We start from the raw sequence: 21,666 nt of genomic DNA, 5'->3' as shown, positions 1-21,666 counted from the left end.
TAAAACGGCAGATGACGTAATCGGCTTTGTTTTGTGAAATCTTTCTAAAATACAGTTTTGTGAAAGATAAAATCAGTTATGATATCGGTTTAGGTCTTTCCATACTTGAACGATATTTCATTCAATTCTAAAGGGTTTTGACGACGGCGGTTTACACTTAAAATTATTCATTGTCAGGACTTTTACCATCTTTAAAACCACGACGTTTCGGAGGCTGGTTCTGTCTCCGTCTTCAGGTGAGAGGTACCTAGTCTCTGTCACTGGAGTGACAGAGACTAGCTCTATCTAAGGGACCCGACAGAGTAGGTACCTCTCACCTGAAGACGGAGACAGAACCAGCCTCCGAAACGTCGTGGTTTTAAAGAACAGACGATGGAAAAAATCCTGACAATAATTAATTTTACGACATTTCATCATCACAAATTCCAGCAGCCACTTCTTTTCTGAGCTTACGTTGTTCATCGTCTATGGTCAAGCTTGACCGTCGTGACCTTTTTCCGGGGATTTCTTGCGAAAGTACCACAGTAGTTTCGCTGTGCTTACTTGGAGTTTGATAATATCAGTGATAATAAATCCTCCTGTCTTCTAGTGACATTCTAAGGTATTCATGATTCTAATCAATGAAAATTATAAACTGCCACGAAAGCGTAGAAACAAGTGAAGGATTTTATTACACAAATCAAACCCAACACAAGAAGTGTAAATTCAGTTTAACCCTTTCAAAACAATTTCAATGCAAATATTATATTATGTCGTTGTCAAACATTACTACCTTTAATCAACCAATATCCTCGATAAAATTGCTTTCTCAAAGCCAATTTGTTCCTGATGTGATCTGAGTCGAATTCAAAGGCCGGATAAGTTATACGACTGACTGAAACACCAGTTTTCTCGTCCAGTGGGGGAAATGATGTGACAAAATCTTACCAAAGTAAAAGCAATTCACCTTTACTTTTGTGGCAGAAAAACGATTAATATTTGTTGTGGATTGTAGTCTTCGCGGTTCTGATGCCGAATAAATTGTGTAGGTGTAATCAGCAACGTTTCGGAGAATACTTCGACCTCGAGGATGGAGAAGATACGTTCCGAAACGCAGATAACAACCAACATTAACACGGTGTCCCAACCCACAAGACCACGATGTATATTTTCACAGTCGCAAAAGCCTCAAACCTCACACAAGACTACTGATCGCGAAACGTAACGCAACTAACATCAAGACCAATGGCACACGCAAAATTTGCAAAGCCCCTGCAACACAGTACACCTTCCCTCCCTTTGTGTACTTGTATTTCGTGAACTTGGAGCCCTGCCCACAGCGGCTGCAGGTAGGGGGCGCGTCTGCTGGAGGAGCGAGCGACCAGTGTGGCGAAGAATGCCGCAGCTGAAGCTCGGCTCCACGCGAGGCTGCTGCTGCCAGATCTTTCGCCGAGGATCGGCGCAGACACTGCGACGAACCCACTGGCTCGCCGGACTCCTCTTCGCGTGTATCTGCCTTACTCTTGCTGGTTTTCTGAATACAGAGTTTCTGGGATCGATCACCACTGTACCCCCTTTCGGCCTGGAGAAAACCTTCAACACCATCCACACAGCTGATAACGACCTGGACACACCGGTGCGTAAGCTTATAGAAATAAAATTTAATTTTATAGATTTTTTGAGCCCAAATGTTTTATTTGTGGTTAATGTGACAACGCTGCCATTATCTCAAATGAAAGGATGATTATTAATACAATTAATAATGAAGCCAAACGTCTCTCTTCTCGTATTTATCTGCAGTTAAAAAATGTTATACTGAATATTCTATAATAAGCTTATTTAATGAGCTACTGTTTTACGCTGATATGCCTATATCTGTTATTGGTCTGCTTACTGCTTTGGTGCGTATGAAGATACATAATTTTAAAATGCATCATGCTTAATTTAAGACCAGGTCTCCACTCCAACATGCCAAAACGCTTTGGCTTTACTAATATGGTAGAATCTATCATTCGAGTCAACTAACTGGAAATCAGCATGTGAATAACAGAAGCATAACATGACAGCAAATAAAAGAGAAATTAAATAAATGTACAATTTCATGCACATGAGTAATAATTGCAAAGACAATCTTTTAATTATTGTCGACAATAAAACATAAAAATAAATGGGACTGTATCAGACATTGCACTTACACGTGACAACGGGTGGGAAGGCGCGCACAATTTTAACATTTTTTAGCAGAAGTGCGCCACGCCATGAAGACGTGTTGGGAAGTGAAGGTACAGCTCCTGGCATTCTTAACCTCGGCACTAGGTGAAGATGAGTGTCCAATCTCGTGCTAAGGCCCCTGAATAAAAGGCACACCCGGGTGGACTTTGTAGGAATTGTGCCTTGGCCGCCCGGAACCTGGCTGAGCTATCTCAGCATATTTATTTGTATTTTTGCGTTTTTAATAAAAAAATGTGGATCCCCTCAGTCTGCGTGTGCGTGGGTTGCCTGTTTCTCTGAAGTCACACTCATAAACCTGTCTTTATTTCAGGGAGCATTTCTGAGGTCGCCACCGCAAACCATTGTTGCATACTCGCTGGAGCGTCAAGTGGAAATGGAGCAGAGAGAACAGATCGTCTGCAATAACCTTCTCGGTATGCGACCCATGTCCTCCCAGATCCATCGCATCAACGCCTACTGGCAAAGCCCACCTCATTCAGGCCTACACCTGTTCTCGGCCCACTACGATGCTAGGCTTGACAACTATCACTACGTCCGAATCATTAGTATGGTCGAGGGCCACAGGAACGCCTCCATCTACTGCCAGATTTGGTACGACAGAGAAGTCCTCGTGCTGGAAGCATTGCGTCTCGATATATGGGCCTCACAATGGGACAGCAACGCCAGCATAGACTCTGACAACCCAGTGATGTTCAGCTGTCCAGTACCAAGAAATATCAGCATTGATACAGTTAAAAGAGAACGCTTTCCTCTCGGTGTTTCTGTGACAATGAAGCCCTGTGAGTCTCCCAGAACGTTTTTACCAATACACACACCTCAGATCTCGTCGTCGGAATCTCGGAGAGACTTCGCAGTTTGTGTAAAAGGCCTTGACTTCCAAAGGCGAGATATGTCGGTAAGAATTGCGGAATGGTTAGAACTGAATCTAATATTAGGTGCAGATAAGTTCTTCGTTTATGTTTACAGTGTGCATCCAAATCTGAAGCGTGTTTTAGAATACTATTCCAGTATCGGTGTTCTCGAAGTCATTCCATTGAGTTTACCGGGCAAACAGCCAAACAGACCAAGACAAAGGTCCAGGTACCTGAAGACAAATCTTTGGCAAAAGAGGCGAGATGAACTAGTGCCCTATAATGACTGTTACTACCGGAACTTGTATTCGCATCGTTTCGTACTTCCGGTAGACGTTGACGAAGTTATAGTACCAGTAAAGACTTCAACCTGGAACGCCATGTTCCAAGAATTATTTTCAGAAAATCCTAACTTACTTGATAAATATTCATCATTCTCAGTGCGCAACGCATATTTCTTTGACGATTTCCCTGTAACTGACCAAAGTGATGTACCAAAATATCATCATATCCTCAGGCATACTACAAGGAGTGCTAATTTCAGTCCGGGACTAGAATCTGTAAAGAGTTTTGTATCAACAGACGGTGCGCTCACAGTGTTTAATCATTACACTTTAAGAATTCTGAGGCCATCAACAGCCCGGAACCTTGTGCTGGACATAAACGTTGCTCAGATGAATCACTACCGAGCTACCTGTTCCTCAGACACTGTACCAGGCTGTCACAATAACTTCTTGAAGTACAAGAAACGAGACGCTCTGGTGCTCAGATACGCTAACCAACTGGTAAGAAGACTAGTGGCAGTACTGAAAAATCTGTACCTTGTTTAGGGTAGAAATCACGTACAAAATTAAATGTTTTCTGAAAACTGTCCCAAAGCCAAATATAATTAGGGAGAAAAGTACGTAAATTTTATCGCTTCGAGACACGTGTTCTTTATTTGTTACGCATATTGCGTGAACAAACGCGCTAAGTAAAATGACACGAACTGTGTCGCTTTAAGTAACTAAACAAACTGTTACTAAAGCTGATTTTGAATTGTTTTCGTTATTTGGTTTTTATGTGTTTATCTACTCCACTGTTACAAAACTAACCGACTCACTGTCACATACGAAGGTGCGAGCCTCTGTAAATTCACTCACAGACTCGCTTAATTCATACTTATGTATACATAACGTAAGTGTCATGCACGATTTGCATTTATATTTAGGATCTGAGGTTCTCACGGCGGGGAGTATGAACATGGCTGTCTTCCGGGTTTACCGTCGTTTCAGAAGTATCTGCTGATTCAGTTACCAGGACCTGAATGACCTGATGATGGAGGCAAGCAAGAGGCTTCAAAACATATATAAACTTCACCAGAGATATAATTTAATACGGGACAATTTTATTTAAACTGTCGAATCATTTAAATTTTAAATCAAACGGAAAATGTTAATGCTAACTTCAATTGTTTAAGCAGAAGAACGCGACGAAAAGCACAGAAAGGTCTCGATTTCGTTCAAACTTCGCCGAAATCAAGTTCGTCCTATTCCGTCAAATTCGTGTAATAATGGTGGAAAGTTAAGCCTTAGTGCTCACTGTTTACTCGGTCAATTTTACGGTTTCCAAGTCTCGCTGTAATCGTCATTTCGCAGTAACTTGAAAAAACATGGATTTTTAACATTTCATTTACAATTCTGCCAAAAGCTCCTGTTACAGTATACGACTTCATTGCATTTCATACTAACAAATTTGCATACTGAAATATTTTTAAGTAATTTAAATGGCGTATGAGTGTGTAAATGGCACAAGACGCTACGCATATGAAAGTAAATTTACCATTACAGGAACGAATGTGAAAAAATAAACACACGTTTAAAATGTTTCGTGTGGAAAAGCAACTTAAGCAAATGAAAAGGAGAAGTAGAATAAACCAGTAAATAACTTAGTTTCGATAACTGAATTTGAAATATAAATGTTCACAAATAACAAGATGAATTATTGTGTACGCCTGGGCACCGTCACAACGGTATATCGATAATTTGGAATATTTTACAATGTGCATATGATCGTCCAGTCTCTGAAACTGCACAAACTTAGCAGATTTTAATAAAAGTGAAGTCCAGGACCCGTTCTTACTGACAGTAAATGATGGCAATAAATGCATTTACTTTGTCACAAAATAAAAACTTTTATGTTTTGTCACTGATATGCAGGCCTCGTCATCATAATCCTGAATCCTTATTGAAAATACATTTAAATTTGCAAAACAAAAAGGAAAGATATCTATTCGCTGCTTGGACTAAAGTAAATGCGAAGGGACCTTCTTGAGAAGCTGACAATAGCTGAACTAGTCAAGAATATCCGCCTTTTATGGAAACTTAGGGTTAATCATTGCGTTCAAAACAGCTCGTCATCGGTCCATATCATCAGCCACATGAATCCAATCCACTCCCCCCCACACACACACAATTTGGCCCGCGCAAGAGGCCGAATCCCGTTCAGGAGATATTACCCCACGTATATAAACGATTCCAGTAAGAAAGTTTAACAGGAACAAAGAGTATTTAAGGAGTTCTTTCCGTACCATTAAATCAGTTTTTATTGCAAATGTTTCGTCGCACTGAACATACGTTACGTGACGTAAAATATTTTGTAGCGCAGATACAAGAATTTTCTACTTCCATTCCCAGTCCCTGAGGTTAACTATGTAGATTAATTACTTTGTTTTTCTCTCTCTAACTTTCTTCGTCTTTTTCGAAAGATAAAATTAAAAAAGAAAACAATACGGGAACATACATGTAAAGGAGATAAAGTAAGGAAAACGTGATTTTATAGTTCGTTTCGTTTAAAGACAAACAACATTTGTGCTTAGTTCCGACGACACACGATTCGACAATCAAGCACGAGCAGTCACGACGGAACTGATTTGCCCTCGCTGGTCGTTCTCAGAGCCGTCAAGCGCGAACATCAGATGTTGAGGCGGTCACAGTCAACAACTTGGTGGCATGCTTTCGCAACAAAGCGGTTTCCGAGATTCGAGAATTCGCAGGCATTAACTACCTTCACGTCACTCAGAATATTATCTTGTGGGCCGTCAACTGATCCTTGAGTAATAGGCCTATAACGACGCTGTTTCAGCTGCAGAATGCGCAGGTACGGCGTGGAATGAGACGTTAGAAGTATCGTGTCTACTTGAAGATACTACGTCGGCATTCTCAGGGCAAGACTAGAGAAAATTGCCAAAAACTTGTCAGAAAATGATATTCGAGCTTTTCATGGCGGCGAGAGTTCAGATTGTGGTGGTTGCAAACTTCTTGAGGAACATACTGCCTCTACCTTCAGGGTATAATCTGAAGGCCGCAAGTTCCTCACATTAGCTTTCTCGATAAGATTAATACCCGTTAATCAGTTCCACGCTGTTGCCTGTCTGTTTCACAATTATAGTTCAACCGGTCGAAGCAGCGGGCATTTGCATACAATTTCACAGTACGATATATTCATGTTGTATTGTTTTAAATACTTTTTCATGACTAGTTACAAATACAATAAAAATATCTGGTTTGAGCTTCATCCAAGCGTTGAAACTCCTCCCCTACGTGCTTTAGTTCTCATTTCACGAAAAAATGAACTAAGAAATCAACAGCGAGAAAAAAACATGCAGACGCACATCTTCACGAAAAACTATACTAGGGTTGTGATTCGTAAAACAGAAATCAGGGGCTTAATCCACGAGAGCTATCATGACTGGTTCTATTCCGCTTTCATTACTTTTTTCAGCCAAATGACAAGATATGACATCGTTTACATTGAAAAGATTCGCCCACTAAAACCGCATCAAAGAAGGAAATCTAGACCGGCGAGTAGAAATATAATTTCTCGATAACATCGATGTTAACAGAAAGTATAATAAATCAAATTTGCATGGGAATTAAAAAGCGGAGAAGAGAAATCGAGACCAAATGTCTGAACAGATTAAGAAATCTCCCATGTGTGACGGGGCCAAGGTCCTTCAAGGACTGTAGAGCCACTGATAATAACAAAACAAAACTAGAGACATTGGTGAAAAGCTAAACCTCACTCGTCTTCCGAAATCAATATACCGAAAGGCCAGAAATCAATGGATTTATGTGGCTCATGTAAGATGAATGCCATTGGTCATTTTTATGACAGTGTCAATGGAGAAAAGTTATCTGTAGATGCCACATCACTAGGCTCCGCGGTTTGATGGAGCTGGAGGCAACTCAGATTGTTTCACGCAAGCCTGTATCAGTTGTCACTGGCTAAATAAGACATTTCAAGAACAGTTTTTCGGTAGAAAGGGGCAGGGTGAGAGTTCCGAGATCAATTCATTTAAATCGATTCCATTATCTGAGACTAAGTCAAGTCACATGTTTACACAGCAAAAATGAATAATCTGCTTAATCGCGAACGCCGAACTTAATAAGTCTCCCAATCCATCATCACAGATATCCTAAGAATAATTCAAAAGAACACGTTGTTTCATCTGTAAAGACAGCTCGAGGTAGACAGTAGACATATTTTAATAACACTAAAAACTAAAATTAAAATAAAGTATTTTGGTTTTTGTTCAACATTCTAAATACTAAGGAAAGTTAAAATTTTTACTAAACAAATATTATGACCACACTTTATGTAATATTTCAGCTTAATACCGCCAAAGATGGTAATTCACGAAGACGTAACCATTCTAGGCAAAGATATTTTAATATAATATAAATTATTATACCGCAAAAATGGAAACACGTGCCATAGGGTACTACTGTTATACGCATTGAGTAGAACACAGCTTTTGTGAACATTTTATTTAACACCGGTACCCTACATTTCTATAAAACAGGATGATTTACATCCCTCATTATTAAAACTGGTGCGCTGGCCAGCTGTGTAAATGAATTAGAGCGAAACAGTGCGACTTAAAAATGGATGGATGGACGGCAAGATGAGTGCACTGATATTTCAAATGGACAGCAGCTGAAGCTGATGATAGTTCTTTAATGATCTTCTATTCATGCCTGTACAACGGAAATGATGCCATTCATAATCTCCTCTGTATATGGCAGATAATGCGCAGAACGCTGACCATCTTTAATAAGATACATTGTTTCAAACAAAAGAACAGCACTCTCTTAGGGGCAGAAGATCCTTCGGGTTAACCATTAGATCCAGAAACGTGTGAATGTGGCCTAGGAGGTCAGTGATTCTCCATGCAAACGTAAATTAAATCACGTGTCATGACAAAGAACTGAAATCTGGCAAAAGATTAGTTTCTACACATTCTTTGCGCAAAAGTAAAATTTAAGCCTATTTGTTCGCAAACTTCAACTCAATTTAATCCTCTAAAGTAAACTCAGAGTGGTACATAATACACTTACTCGCATATTTGTACGATATTTCAGTTTATCAAGGCGGTTAAAATAAAGTCAGTATTTTCCTCTGAAACGATTGTACCTACCTACAAGTCCACACGGCGTTATAAGGCTTTAACCATTCAAGGCCTAATGGTAATTATATGTGCCGTCTGCTTTAACGTTAAGTAAATCTGCATTTTACCCACAAAGTGTATGGTTTCCCATTATTCTCAGAGTAAACAGCGATTATTTTCCTAAACCGCATTAATCAACTCATATTTTTAATAACGAAGTGTGTCTTCTTTGCAGTAAGAAGTAATTGTTTAAATATTGTTTATGCAATCCTCAGCTTCAAAGACTTCACTAGTTGTAGGATTTCACTTTTTCACGGCGATGGGTTGTTGCGCCGTGTAGTCTGGTAGACGTTTACCGACGTTTCAGAGGTTCTTCCATCACGAGGGCATTGAATAAGGGGGGAAAATTAATTGGACAGCGGGAGTGACGGCTCACCTCCTAGAACCGACGTCAAGAATTCCTAGAAATTTGCCCCCGCGCCCACGTACATTTTCATAACAACTTCACTTCCTTTAGACAATAAAAGAAAAGCATCACGGCGCGAAGACGTATTTAGACAATAAGACAATGTATATAAATCGCCAGGCACTTCCAACCTCGCCAATTGTCACTACAGGGAGGGTGAAAGGTCAGCTTCGGTGATTTAACCCCATTGGATAAGAAATTGTGTCGGTTCCACAGACGTGGACATGGTCCATGAAGAGAAGGGTCCTATTTCTGTATGGAATCGAACTTCAGACCGGCCAAAAATACGATGAAAATATCCGTATCTGCAGTGCTGATCAGCTTCATAACCAAATATTTATCATGTCTGCAGCAACTGTGGTTCAACCATACTACAGCTGACGCGTTTGGGAAATGCGTAGTACAAATTGGCACTCGTGTTGACTCTGGTCGTTAGCATGATGATCGCTATTCTCGGAGCCGTGGGTTTGAATTCCGCCTGCGGCACGGATGTGTTGCGCATCTTCATCGCCTCTCATTATCAGAGATTGCTCGACGTCACTGCCTGATTACTTCGTTCACTGGTTCGGATAGATAGGCTGCCTCTTTAATCACGTCCTTATTTCTCATTCCCTCACACTGATACACCGAGCAGGTTTGATGCCCTGGAGTACACCAGACTTCGTTTGTGAATACATTTGTTAAAATTTCGAGTCTAGTGACGCTTTTCTGGTTCTTTGCTCCAAGCGAATTCATGGATTAGTCCATTTCTAATTGTATCTCAATGGTTCTTTATGGCTAAGAGCTTCGTAACAGAGAGGTCTTTGCGGAAGAGGCTCATAGCTACACGCAAAACCACCGATCCGGACAGCCTTAACCTTCGACTGTTTTTCTTATCACCTCTTACCTACTCTGCCATCGCTTCTCATAACCAGTAGATCTACATGGGCGCAATGCACCACTTAAGAGCTCTGGCCTTTACAGAAAAATTTCCTGAATGGTTCTTTAAATTTGTCGATATTTAATAGGCTCCTCGGACGTGGGGTCAGTCCGTCGCAGGGTCTCTACCAACACAGACAAAACGACATAGAAATAAATGGACAAAAATCCATGTCTCGAACTCAAGATCCCAGTGTTCCAGATGTCAAGATGCATGCCTTACACAAGCGGCCACTGTGATAGGGAAAGTTTCTACCCAATCACATTCATTATTATATTCTCATATCATTCAGCGCTATTTAAGTTACGTATTTAAATAGCATTGTTAAATAATCGAAGAATTAGCGACTAGTTCAGGGATATGTGCGTTACGTTCCATCATGCCAAGATGACAAACGCCCTTCTTGCACTAACTTTGGCCATGCACCGTGTTAACAATTCTTTAGAGACAATGTACCTGTCCTGTGTTCATTCTACCGTAACAATGTAATATTTTAACGCTGGCATATTTTACTCAGTGTTTCACCGGACTATGTTCCATACTTTACAAGCGTTGCCTCTGATAGGTCCAGCACGAATTGTAGATACTTTAAATAGGAGTCACGTTATCTATTAAACGCGTAAACAAATCCGTTGGGAACTCACCGGCAGAGTTCTCTTGGTTCCTGGTTTCTTTCAACAACTTTCGACCGTCACAGTTTCGTTTGGGACCGTATCCGTAACGACAATAACTGAGTGGCTGTTCGATTGTCAGCGTCTGCTCGTTATTTAGCTACGTTTATACAACCGACAGTGTTAAGCGAACAAGAACTGGGTTAGTAATGCTCTGCGCCTGAAGAACAATAACGCTATAAACACAATGACAGTAATGAAATCATAACAATGCACAGAATTACTTCCCATTTGAATTCACATTTGTCATTAATGAAATATGGGCCAGGAAGTCGTATTATGACTATTATATTTGCAGTCTGCAATAAAGAAACGTTCTCAGAAAGTTTATTGTAGTCATATAAGAAAGGTTAAGGAACCCATCCTTCGCCCCGCTTTCGACAAAGTATATTGAAATAATGACAGTTTATATCTCACACAAAAAGACTCTTAATGTCTCTAACTACCCGTATATTAGGTCAATCTGATGTAAATGTTTTAATAAGCTTCATGAATAATGCAAGCATAACTTTAACAACTTAACAGACTTGTGAAATTTAATGTTCTGCAAGAAACATTTATTTTCTTGTATAAGATTTGGGGTCCTCACGGCGGTGAAGACGTCGATGTTGGTCTTACGGATTGCAACGGCGAGTGGACTTGCAGGTCTACACGGCGTTACAACCCAGAAAACCAACATCAACAATTAATTTTCCTGCTTCCATTAAATTCGTGTCCTAAAATCGAAAGGATGATATCGCTTCACACATTCATTCTATTTCTTTCTGCAAATAAAGAAAAGTAACACATTAAACCCCAAACAGAATGTTCTCATTGATTTCGGGTAACAGGGTGAAAAAGTGTAGCAATGAATTCCAACGTTTTGTAACAAACGCCGAGCTAGATACGAGTATTCAATCGAAAAATCACACAGTCCTTTTCCACTTTCCTTCGTGTTCTATACGGTTTGGTGCTTCGATCTAAACAAAAGGAAGCCATTTCGTCCAACGGTTCCTCTCATTATGGAAGCTAGTGACATTTCCGCTAGTTCCTCGCTTTCCCCGTGGCTGACCACAACAAAGGATTCACACCGACACAACTAGCAACCATCAACAGGAGTTCCTTTAGAAACAGCTGACAGTTGACATCCAAACAATAGCAATATCGATTTTAAAATTATCACTTAGTAACAGGATATAAGTCTTGAAATAAATAACCCTACGGAGAGATTTCTGGTGACTTATCGTATCATCCAATGACGTACCCTGAGTCCAGGATATCGCAACAAAGAGCTTCCTGTTTGTTGCTTTGGTGTCGATCCTGTCTTACAAGACACGACGAGGTTGCCAAAAGAAAGGGGAGGGGTCCCTGAGCACCTATCAGTCTCGAGATGCACTCAAGAACTGTACAACAGAAACTCGATATTCCTACGAACTACATTAAGTTGTCATTACCGTTGAAGTCGCTAAGAGAAGATTCAGCCCTGAAATCGTTAGGTACACAATGTACAGTAGACATGAACAAGACTGAGTTATCCCACAATGCAGTGTTACCACTCAGAATGGTATGAATAAAAGATAATTTACAGGAAACGTCCATCTATCATCCGGTTCTTACGGTCAAGTGCGTGAGAGAGAAATGAAGACTTTACCTCAGATGTTACACAGACAACTCTTTCCACTTAGTCATCTGTTTTTAACAATTACGGAGCACTGAACATCTTGCAGACCTGTGTGACCACAGCGAAGACGATGGGGTATCCGACAACATAAAACAACAGAATTCCCATTCCTTATATGAAGCCACACTAAGGGTTAATTCAAAATGCCGGCGCGTACACAACAGAAGGTTTAAATTCCGTTCATTTATAAACACATTCAGACTATTAGCCAAAGCCTTTAAGTCTAAATAAACGTTTCTCCTCGTACGCCTCCGTAAAGGCTTGTTCACACACAGCCAGTAATTTAGTCGAGTAGTTTAGTGAAACGATTTAGTCGAGTAGATTCATTTCATTATATTTTCTTGGTCGAGTAGGCTTCCCCCACAACTGAGCTCGGGACATGTCTGAACACGTTTGTTTAGTCAAGTTCATTAGTAGCCAAAATGACGCGCTGGAATGAAGAGATGACAATTCGTTTTATTACTGAATATTTAAATCATGAATCGCTGTGGAATGTGAAAAGTGAACTGTATAAAACCAGACAAGCAAAACAAGCTGCGTACCTGAGTTTGGAGAAAACTATGAATATACCTGGATTTACAGAAAATGAGATAAAGTTGAAAATCGAGAACATCAGGTCAACCTATTCGCAGGAATTAAAGAAAATTAAAGATTCCAAGAAATCTGGAGCTGGGGTTGATGCAGTTTACGTTCCAACAATAAAATGATTCCACTTATTGGATGAGTCATTAAGAAATATCTATTCAGAAATGAGAGAAACACAAAGTAATTCAATTTCCTCTAATAAAAAAAATTGCAAGGTTTCTGATACCACTATTTATAACTGCACGGTGTCGTCTGTCCATCTTGCGTGAATTCGAACGCTCAACTGTACTAATCCGGACACATTAAAAGCGACTAAACCATTTTAGTGTTAGTTACTACTCGCTACTCGATTAAATTACTGGCTGTGTGTGAACAAGCCTTGCAGCAGTCGTTTAGAACTCCTCCATCGTCTTTGGCAGGCCCCAGAATCGAATGTGTCCGGAGGTTTTTCGTAGCTTTCTCCAATCCTTCCAGGCCCATATTGCGATATATCAAAGAAGACAACGGTTGCTTCCTAGCCAAGTCCACAGAGCAGAGACCTGGAAAACCTGTTAACCGCTCTTATGGTCATGTAATTTCCCGCCTTTTTAACGCAACTGACGGTTCATGACCGTATTCGTGCACTACCCTGATTCAGATTACTTCAGTCCACACACTTAAACCCTCCTCAAGATACTTTTTAATATTATGCTACCATCTACGACTAGATGACAGTAACTACCTTTGCAGTTTTCCGACTAAAACCTATCCATTTCTCATATCTTCCATGCAAACTGCATGACCCGCCAATCTCATCCTCCTGATATTTCGTGAACAGCAAAAATTATGAAACTCCTCGATGCGCAATTTTTTCCGTTCTCCCATTACTTCCGCTCTTTCTCAACCCTACGCGCTCCAGTACGCGGACATCCTCTTGTTCTTATAGGAGATCGTTAACATCGTGTATACACTCATAGGTAAAAAAATATTATATTTTTTCTATCTTCAGCGTTGAAGCGTCACGACCCAGAAGAACCTGGACATGTTTATCACTGTCAGAACCTCAAATATAATTAATAACAGTTTCTTGTCTGCATTTAAACCATCTCAAACAATAAATTCTTATTAATATTAAAATATTACAATAATTAACATTTAAAATATTTAAAATATTAAATGATGTTCTTTATCGAAATATTCGATTTACATTAGATCATCATTTTTCACGACATGTTTCAGTTCCTAAAAGAACTATCTTCAGGTGTATATAATTATATAAAGATTCAAATCAATAATAACTTAAATACAATTTCTTAAATGCAATTTTCTATATATTATTTTAGTTTAGCGTACATTTTTTATCAGATGTTTATCAGATATCAAACGATGTTCTTTTCCAGATTTTATTCCATTTTAATAACATATTTGATGTTGTTCTGTATATGTACATGCTCAATATGACTTTAGTGTGGGTGAACGTTTTTTGTTGTTTTTGTATCAGCCAGAAATGAAAGTTGTAGAGGAGTTACATCTGTCTGGAAGTATTGCCGTGTTTGAATATTTAATAAGAATTTATTGTGATTAGACGGACAAGATTTAAACAATTATTATATCACAATATGACGCAACTTTACCATCTCATCTCAAACAGTTAACTTAGTGACATAAAACGGAAATGTTCTCGATTTACTAAAAAAAAAAAAGCCTAAGACTCCGGGACACGGACCTTGCAGTAGCCTTGTCGACGATGCTGTAATAAATCATCTTGTTTTCTCACAACACCGCAGAGAATAAAGTTCTTTAGTTACACAAAAGTAATTCCAGTCCACACCACACGCAGTATTATTCCACTCTGGCATGTGTGGACACGTTTCAAAATCATGGACACGAAGAGGATAAGGAGTAACATTCTCGTATTTAGTTACCCAATAGCGCAGGGGTGGACAAGAATTCTTCCTCCAGATCCGGATGGTGTTATTTTTATCGGTAAGCCTGGGACCTTCGTGAAAATATTCTATACTTAAAAAAATTATTAAGTAAGTGTTGATTAATCGCACTGACTTATATTTTATACAAAGATAGCTACATCAAAATACATGTCATTTATTTAAAAATGTAGTAATTCTGACTCGGATTTCCTGACATTTACCTGGAGGGACTGAGTAAACACACGAAATCCTCAGTCAACACCTTCGCCTCCCGAATACGAAACAGGAATGCCAACTACGTACGTTGAGAAGAACATAAACTCGCAAACGGTTACCCTGATAATGAACCAAGACCTCCAGCTCAGCCCCAGAAGTTGGATACAAACCCCCTCACCCCCGCCGAGAAATGGCGCGCACTACATAATGAAATTATACGAAGATTTGTTCATGGAGCGTTTGGCAGGAGGACAGACAAAAAGGGTCATTTTGCCCGTCGCTACTGTGACGAAAACTAAACGGCTCCAGTTTTTAAAAATTTTAAAAAGTTCCAATTGACGAACAAAAAGCATTTGCCGCTGCCGAGCGATTCATCACTGACACGGACTGGAAACGCGGTCCTGTATGGTTCTGCGAGCCACTCGGCACCGCAGTAAGATATAAATTCGAGCACGTGTAACGGTAATTAGTGACGCAACTATGGGAATACGTCATACGCGGAGGACATTCTTTACGCTTCTGCTCTGATGTCATTTGTAGGCTATTATTCACGCCTCCATACACTCGTTCCTGTAGCGTGTCTGATTGCACTCAGAGATTAATAAAATATATTGTCTGGTAAAACATATATTTGTACCAGTCATCTGTTTTCGAAAGAAAATTTCATCACCTTAGTTTAACCACACTGTCCACAAATACTAGTTTACCACTAAACATGTCAACTATCCAAGCCCGAATTACCGGTAAGCTGAATGCCGTTAAGAACCAGAAATCTAAAACCAATCTGCCTTTACTCAGAGACCATCCAAATGCCGGACTAGGGCCGTGGACTATCGCACACCTCATGGGGTAAACAGACGACTACATAGCAATTGTTGAAGGATGATTGGCGGGGGGTGATCGAGGAACTCGTGAAAACCCTTGCTCCTGTGCCAATTCGTCCACCACGAACCTCACTGGAATCGGGCACCCGCTGTGAAGAACAAGCCTCAGCTTCATCATGGCAGTAAGCCGGAAAACAGAAGCGACAAACATTAAGGTGAACTACATTTCCAGAATTTTAGTTGTGGACTAAACAGGCATACACGGCGGAAAGTGAAAGTAATTTTAGTTTACAGGCCAGAGAAAACTACGAAAAGGTGCATGGTCCAGTGGCGAACTATTGTGAACACAGCAATGAACCTTCGGTTTCGATGCAAAGTACACAACATTTGTCCTACTAAGCGACTGTTGGCCTCTCAAGGCCTCTGCTTCACAAAGTAAGAAAACACTGAAATGCAATTTAGAAGGTTAAGAGGGCCATGTATTTTCAATCTTCCTGTTTACTCTTTTCTAAACAAACAGAGCGACTAACTTAACGAGAATATTATGTTGAGGTGTACACGAGCCTTTGAACTTTACCGCTGACAGGCTTAGCTTTATGATGAATGACGAAAAAGTGGAAGACAAATGTTTGTCTAAATAAGAGAAGAGTCTACTACTACAGCAATAAAGCCGGTGCCATGCTCAGCCTCTTTTGAAGATGGCTGTTTTCTGGGATGTTACGCCGTGCAGTCTGGTACATACTGACCTATGTTTCGGGGAATCTTACTGCACTCATGATGGAGGTATTAAGCTACTCTGAAACGTCGGTCAATGTCTACAAGACTCCACATTGCAACATTCCAGAAATCAGACACCTCATACTAGTCGCGAGAACCTGAAATGATATATTTTGCTTCACGATACCTCTGTCATCGCTCTGCTAATTTAAACACATCTATTTTCGTTTGCCGTTCCTGTACGTTCAGTAAATTTCCATGCAACCTGTCCGTTTTCCTTTTTGTTTCATCTCCGAAATTACTCCACGGATTCTGGGACTATATTTTGTACTGGATACTTTAAGTCAGCCCGCGACCACTTGTAATCCGACCCGCGAAAGTATTTGTTAATTTGTTACTAGTTAATACAAACCCATTTTTTTTCGAAATTGATATTCCGTCACTGGTAAAAGAACATTCATCTCAGAGCTCTCACTAAAGCCATTGACTTTAAAAGCATAAGATGTACGTTCTACTGGAACAGATTTTTATTGTATCAGATACAAGCGGTTTCACTAGCGGAGTTCAAATAATCTGTGTTAAGTTTTCCAGGTAAAAATTGCGAGAGATACAATCTGTTGCAAGAGCAAATTTAAAATAATATACAACTCTGTAATAGTTTGTGCGCAATTACATAAAATTTATATTTCAGCATATGCGATGGTAATTTGTCATTTCTGAATAAGTATTATTAAAGATAACGAAAATGCAAAAATATTGACAGTAGGGGTTTCTTGGCCCTTGGGTCCAACAGGAATACTATTCTGGCCCGAGCGAGGAAAAAAGGTGGACCACCCTGATCTAAGTAGAGACTATAGGGTGAACTCAATTCTAGTCCGTATCTGCGCTATGTACGTGTTTTAATAAGAACGTTGAATGTTATTTTAGAATAGTGCGGCCCCTTCAGTAACAAAAAAACTGCCGCGTTCAGACCACGTCAGAAACACGTCAGTCCCCCCCTCCATGGTAATACCAAAATTAAATGGCTTCAAGGTGGCTTTCAGAAGAAGATAGTTTTTATCAGGGTTCTTTCATAATTTAAAAATAAATAAGTATTCCTTTTGGAGTACAAGATAAAATGTTGCCACAGTAATAACAGTGCTGTGAAAAAGGTCGAGTTAACTAAACCTCTGTAATTGGTATGGTAACACGAACAGTGATCTTCCAGACACATTTCATGTGGGTATTTTAACAATTCAGTATCTTCTTATACAAGTCTAGGCTAAAGAATATAATCCAACTACAGATGATAACTGCACAGTTGGAACAGCAAAGCTACATTAACATTCAATCTACTTTTTTTACATCCATCTCCTACAATCCTTTTGTGCTGAATGACAATGAATGGAAATGCATCTGAAAAAGTAACAAGAAAATTTAATTTATCGAGTGTAGTATACACGGACGTTTGGGTCCTAGATGTTCATAAGAACGTATTTAGTAACTCTTGCACACGATTTCAAAGCTAACACAAGTTACATGGGAGAAGAGTCTATTTTAAGATAACGGCCCTATAATTTAGTGCAGTACACGGAGGTTTTGTGCGTTGGTTTCCATTCGAAGTGTCTTTAAAATACGCTAAAGAGACGCTGAGGTATTGGACAACGAGAACAGGAGCAAGCATTTGCTTTGCCTCCCACCATCTGTCTGCCCCTAGATCCTTTCTAGAGATACAAATGCAAAATACGTAGCCTTCATCCACTGTAACCTGTCATCAGATAAAATAGTACTTATCTTGACCCCCGACTCCAGAGTTAACGCGACCAGAACGGAATCTGCATGGGAATTAACTCACAGGAATAGGGGAGGGGTTCGTGATGAATAGGATGATAATATGTACAACAAACGCACTGTCCCAGGTGGGATTAAATTCCACGACCGAGAGAGCCCGACTCGAAAACACCAGAACACAAAAACGTCCATCGCTGTACCCTAAGAGCGTCTTACACATCACAATTTATGTTGCTCTGCTAACGTCTTCAGGTTGTCGTAAAACAGACGGATATTTTTCCTTTTTTATGCTTAATGTTAGAGGTGAGGATGGGATCGAACCGGGATCTTCTCAGTCAATACGACAACTACTAGGCCATCAGATGTCCCAGACGTAATTACAGTCACCTGAAGGCGCGAGTAAAGTTAACTCCCGAAACGTCGTGTATGTCCAAAAAATTGGCAATGCCCAACATAATATTGGTTACATTGAATGAACCGCCGTCACAAACCACAACAGAATCATTCTTTATCGCTGCCTTTCCAAGAATTCGTCGCATGGGATCCAAAAATACGAATAATTAAACACCGAAAGTCACACAATGTTAAAGTTCTCCAAACTAAATTCAGTGCTGATGTTCTGACACCTGCATTTAACATTCTTTGATTTAGCAGTAACAATTCCATGAAACAAAGTCACCCTTGAGAACCTAACAGTCGATCAGCAAGTAAAGAAATTCTCCGCTTTTTATGATACCCAAAGATTCGCTAAGTCGTCAGAAAATCCCGCCAATGAACCCCTAGACTCATCCAGATTAATCAAATTCACATCGCCACAAAGTACTTACTTACTATCTATTTTAATATTATCCTCCCATCTATACGTTCGCTCTAAAGGATGAAAAACTTTTCTGTCACGCAGCCTCGGGCTCCTGATCCCGGGTGCTAATCTAAAGGCATTGAAATTTCTGAAGTCTGCAGACAATTCTGATTAGTGCACGCCAGCTTCGGCGTGGAAACCACGACCTACCGTACGGAGCTTGGACAACATAACACAGGCAGGTATATTACCACAATCAGAACCACCTTTTCTATAGTTGTATTACATTCGAATAACGTGTGACAGGACTGATTATTGCATCACGCCAAGTTTCAACAAGTTCAATCGATATACACGGCGAAAAAGATGATTGGAATTCCTAACCATTGTAATTACGTTGGTCTAATCAATTCATTTATATCTTTTCTGTCTTATCGTTTCCTCCCATTCGCTCTTTGTATCTGACAGAAATCAATACTGATATAAAAAACAACAACACTGCAATTACACCAGAGGAAAAAATTCTTGTAAGATAATTATCTCGAAACTTTCAGGGAGATGAAGAAAGATGAGTGATCTTCTGTAATCTCCATAAATTATCCGTACTGGTGGCCTAAATGCGCGTGGAAGTATGAATTATTTAACATATCCAAACAAACTGTTGAATCGCCACTTATTATTCAATGAAACCTACTTTTAGTGAGAATGTTTCTGTCTTATTGTTCTTTGCAACATGTTCGATTCTTTCACACGATATGGGGATTAATCATCTTAAACAGACGTTTAAAAGAACTCGTTCTTTTTCATGTTTTTTTTATATTACCGCAGACACCAGATATAATTTACCCGTCATGCATTACAGTGGATGGAAATAACATTTAATATCGTAACTACGTGAACTTTGTACCTTAGCTACATATTGTAAATAATTAAAGCGTAATGTATGGATGGATCTCGTAATTAATACTTGGTGCCCAAATTACGCCTTTATAAGCCATTAACTACACTACATCCTCATTCAAATTAATATTTCCTTTTTACCTCATACACTGTATTAATAACATAGGCTACTATTTACTGGTCTGTCCTATATTAGTAAAAATTCCATATGACTCATACAGAAAAATGTTTCTTGATCGGATCCCATATTGGACAAAAAACCGCCCGCCAGAACATTTCTCTGGCCCCTGGAATATAGACTGAAATCCAATGTCAGATTAATCTAATAAATGGAAGAGCTTCAAATGGATACTTAAAATCCATAACAACAGTTACTACAGTTTCCTTGAAAACACGTTTATTGAAGACAGCAGGAATAAAAAGTAAGCAACATACAAGGCAAAGGTATTCATACACCAGCTGACGTTCTGAAGCAATAAACTCACTGCCCATTATATAAAGACCTAAGTGTTGCTATTTTGCTTTATATTCCCTAGAAATTTTATGGCTGGCTGATTAAACAAATAATGGTACCATGACATGAGACTAAGCTGTGTGAACTGCTGGTGAAAATTTATAAATTAACCATAAACAATTATCATTGCCGCACGACCAATGAGACGTCGTGGTGTATGGGTATTCAGAAGCTATAGCCACTTCTCCATTTACAAGAAAATGAATACAAATATTTTCATTTTCAAACAGACACGTGAGGAAACGTTTCCTCAGAATAAATTCTATGAGAGTTAAAACCTGTTTAATTTTAATATTCAGTAAAAGACAAATATAAAAGTACCACAAAAAAGATGCCTTATACATAAATTAAAATAACAAGTTATGAAATAAACACAGTGTAACAATTTTGTTGCTTTCACCAGACAGTGGCAAGTCAGTAGAATGTGGTTCGAGGCATTATGTAACCCACCCAAAGTTCTTTGCTGTCACTCATCTCAGTTTTGGGTGTTGGCATGAAATGGTAGTACAACTGGAAAGCTCAAGTTCAGTTGTACATTGGGACTGTGCAGTTAACACAATTTGAGAACCATTAATATCCCCAGAACTTGCCTGGAATTACAGTAAAATCACAAAAGCCTTTGACCGGTACATCTGGTTGCTTCTAAATGATGACTCAATGTAAATATAATACTGTTGTCATAATTTGTCACATTTCACTTACAAAAAACAATTTAACATTTTCTTGATACAGAACCAGATTTTTCTGGTCCACGTTAATCATAAACAGGTTAATTAAAATAAAATCATGTAGAAATAACTTACATTAGAAGTGCATTTTCTTGCAGAAGAGTTATCGTATCTGCATGGAATTATAATCACTTTTACAATACTTCATAAGCAGGATTATTAAAATGAAAACATAATCACATAAGAACAAACTGATGATGAACTCATATTTACTAGTTGAAGAATGATCGCATCTTCATGGAATATAATCAACTGTAAATGTTCTATGTAAATGTTAACCTTGTGTTCCCAGTGCTGTTTTGTTTTTCAGCAATGAGAAACTTCTAAACTCTTGCATTATTAAGACGTCTTCAGCAATATTTCAACACTTGGAACAAACAGTTTCATCTCCTTGTCCTGTGTCAAGCTCACACCAGACACCTCAAAATTGCATTACACAGTATACAGTAACTTAGCATCTACAAGGCCTGGTCTCATAACAACTTACCTCGGTAAAAGGA

At 39.3% G+C, this 21,666-nt stretch overlaps 2 protein-coding genes across 2 annotated transcripts in view; both read left to right on the top strand.

The window, feature by feature from the left end:
* Positions 1-1,333: 1,333 nt before the first annotated feature.
* On the top strand, positions 1,334-6,642 carry LOC110837619 (uncharacterized). The gene is made up of 2 exons (XM_087342607.1): positions 1,334-1,615; positions 2,522-6,642. The coding sequence occupies exons 1-2, from the start codon at positions 1,376-1,378 to the stop codon at positions 3,890-3,892; spliced, it is 1,611 nt and encodes a 536-aa protein (XP_087198733.1). The 5' UTR covers positions 1,334-1,375; the 3' UTR covers positions 3,893-6,642.
* The window catches only part of LOC110837620 (dietary and metabolic glutamate transporter), a 60,280-nt gene continuing 42,334 nt past the window's right edge, over positions 3,721-21,666 (top strand). The window contains exon 1 of the mRNA XM_087342613.1: positions 3,721-3,847. The gene's annotated coding sequence lies outside the window, so the exon portion shown is untranslated. The remainder of the gene's footprint in view (positions 3,848-21,666) is intronic.

Source organism: Zootermopsis nevadensis, unplaced genomic scaffold (genome assembly GCF_977971745.1).
Source record: "Zootermopsis nevadensis isolate Lab colony 2312 unplaced genomic scaffold, Znev_1.0 Znev_ptg000003l, whole genome shotgun sequence".
NCBI lineage: Eukaryota > Metazoa > Arthropoda > Insecta > Blattodea > Termopsidae > Zootermopsis > Zootermopsis nevadensis.
The sequence above is the reverse complement of the archived record's forward strand: the minus strand, read 5'-3'. Positions and strand labels throughout refer to the sequence as shown.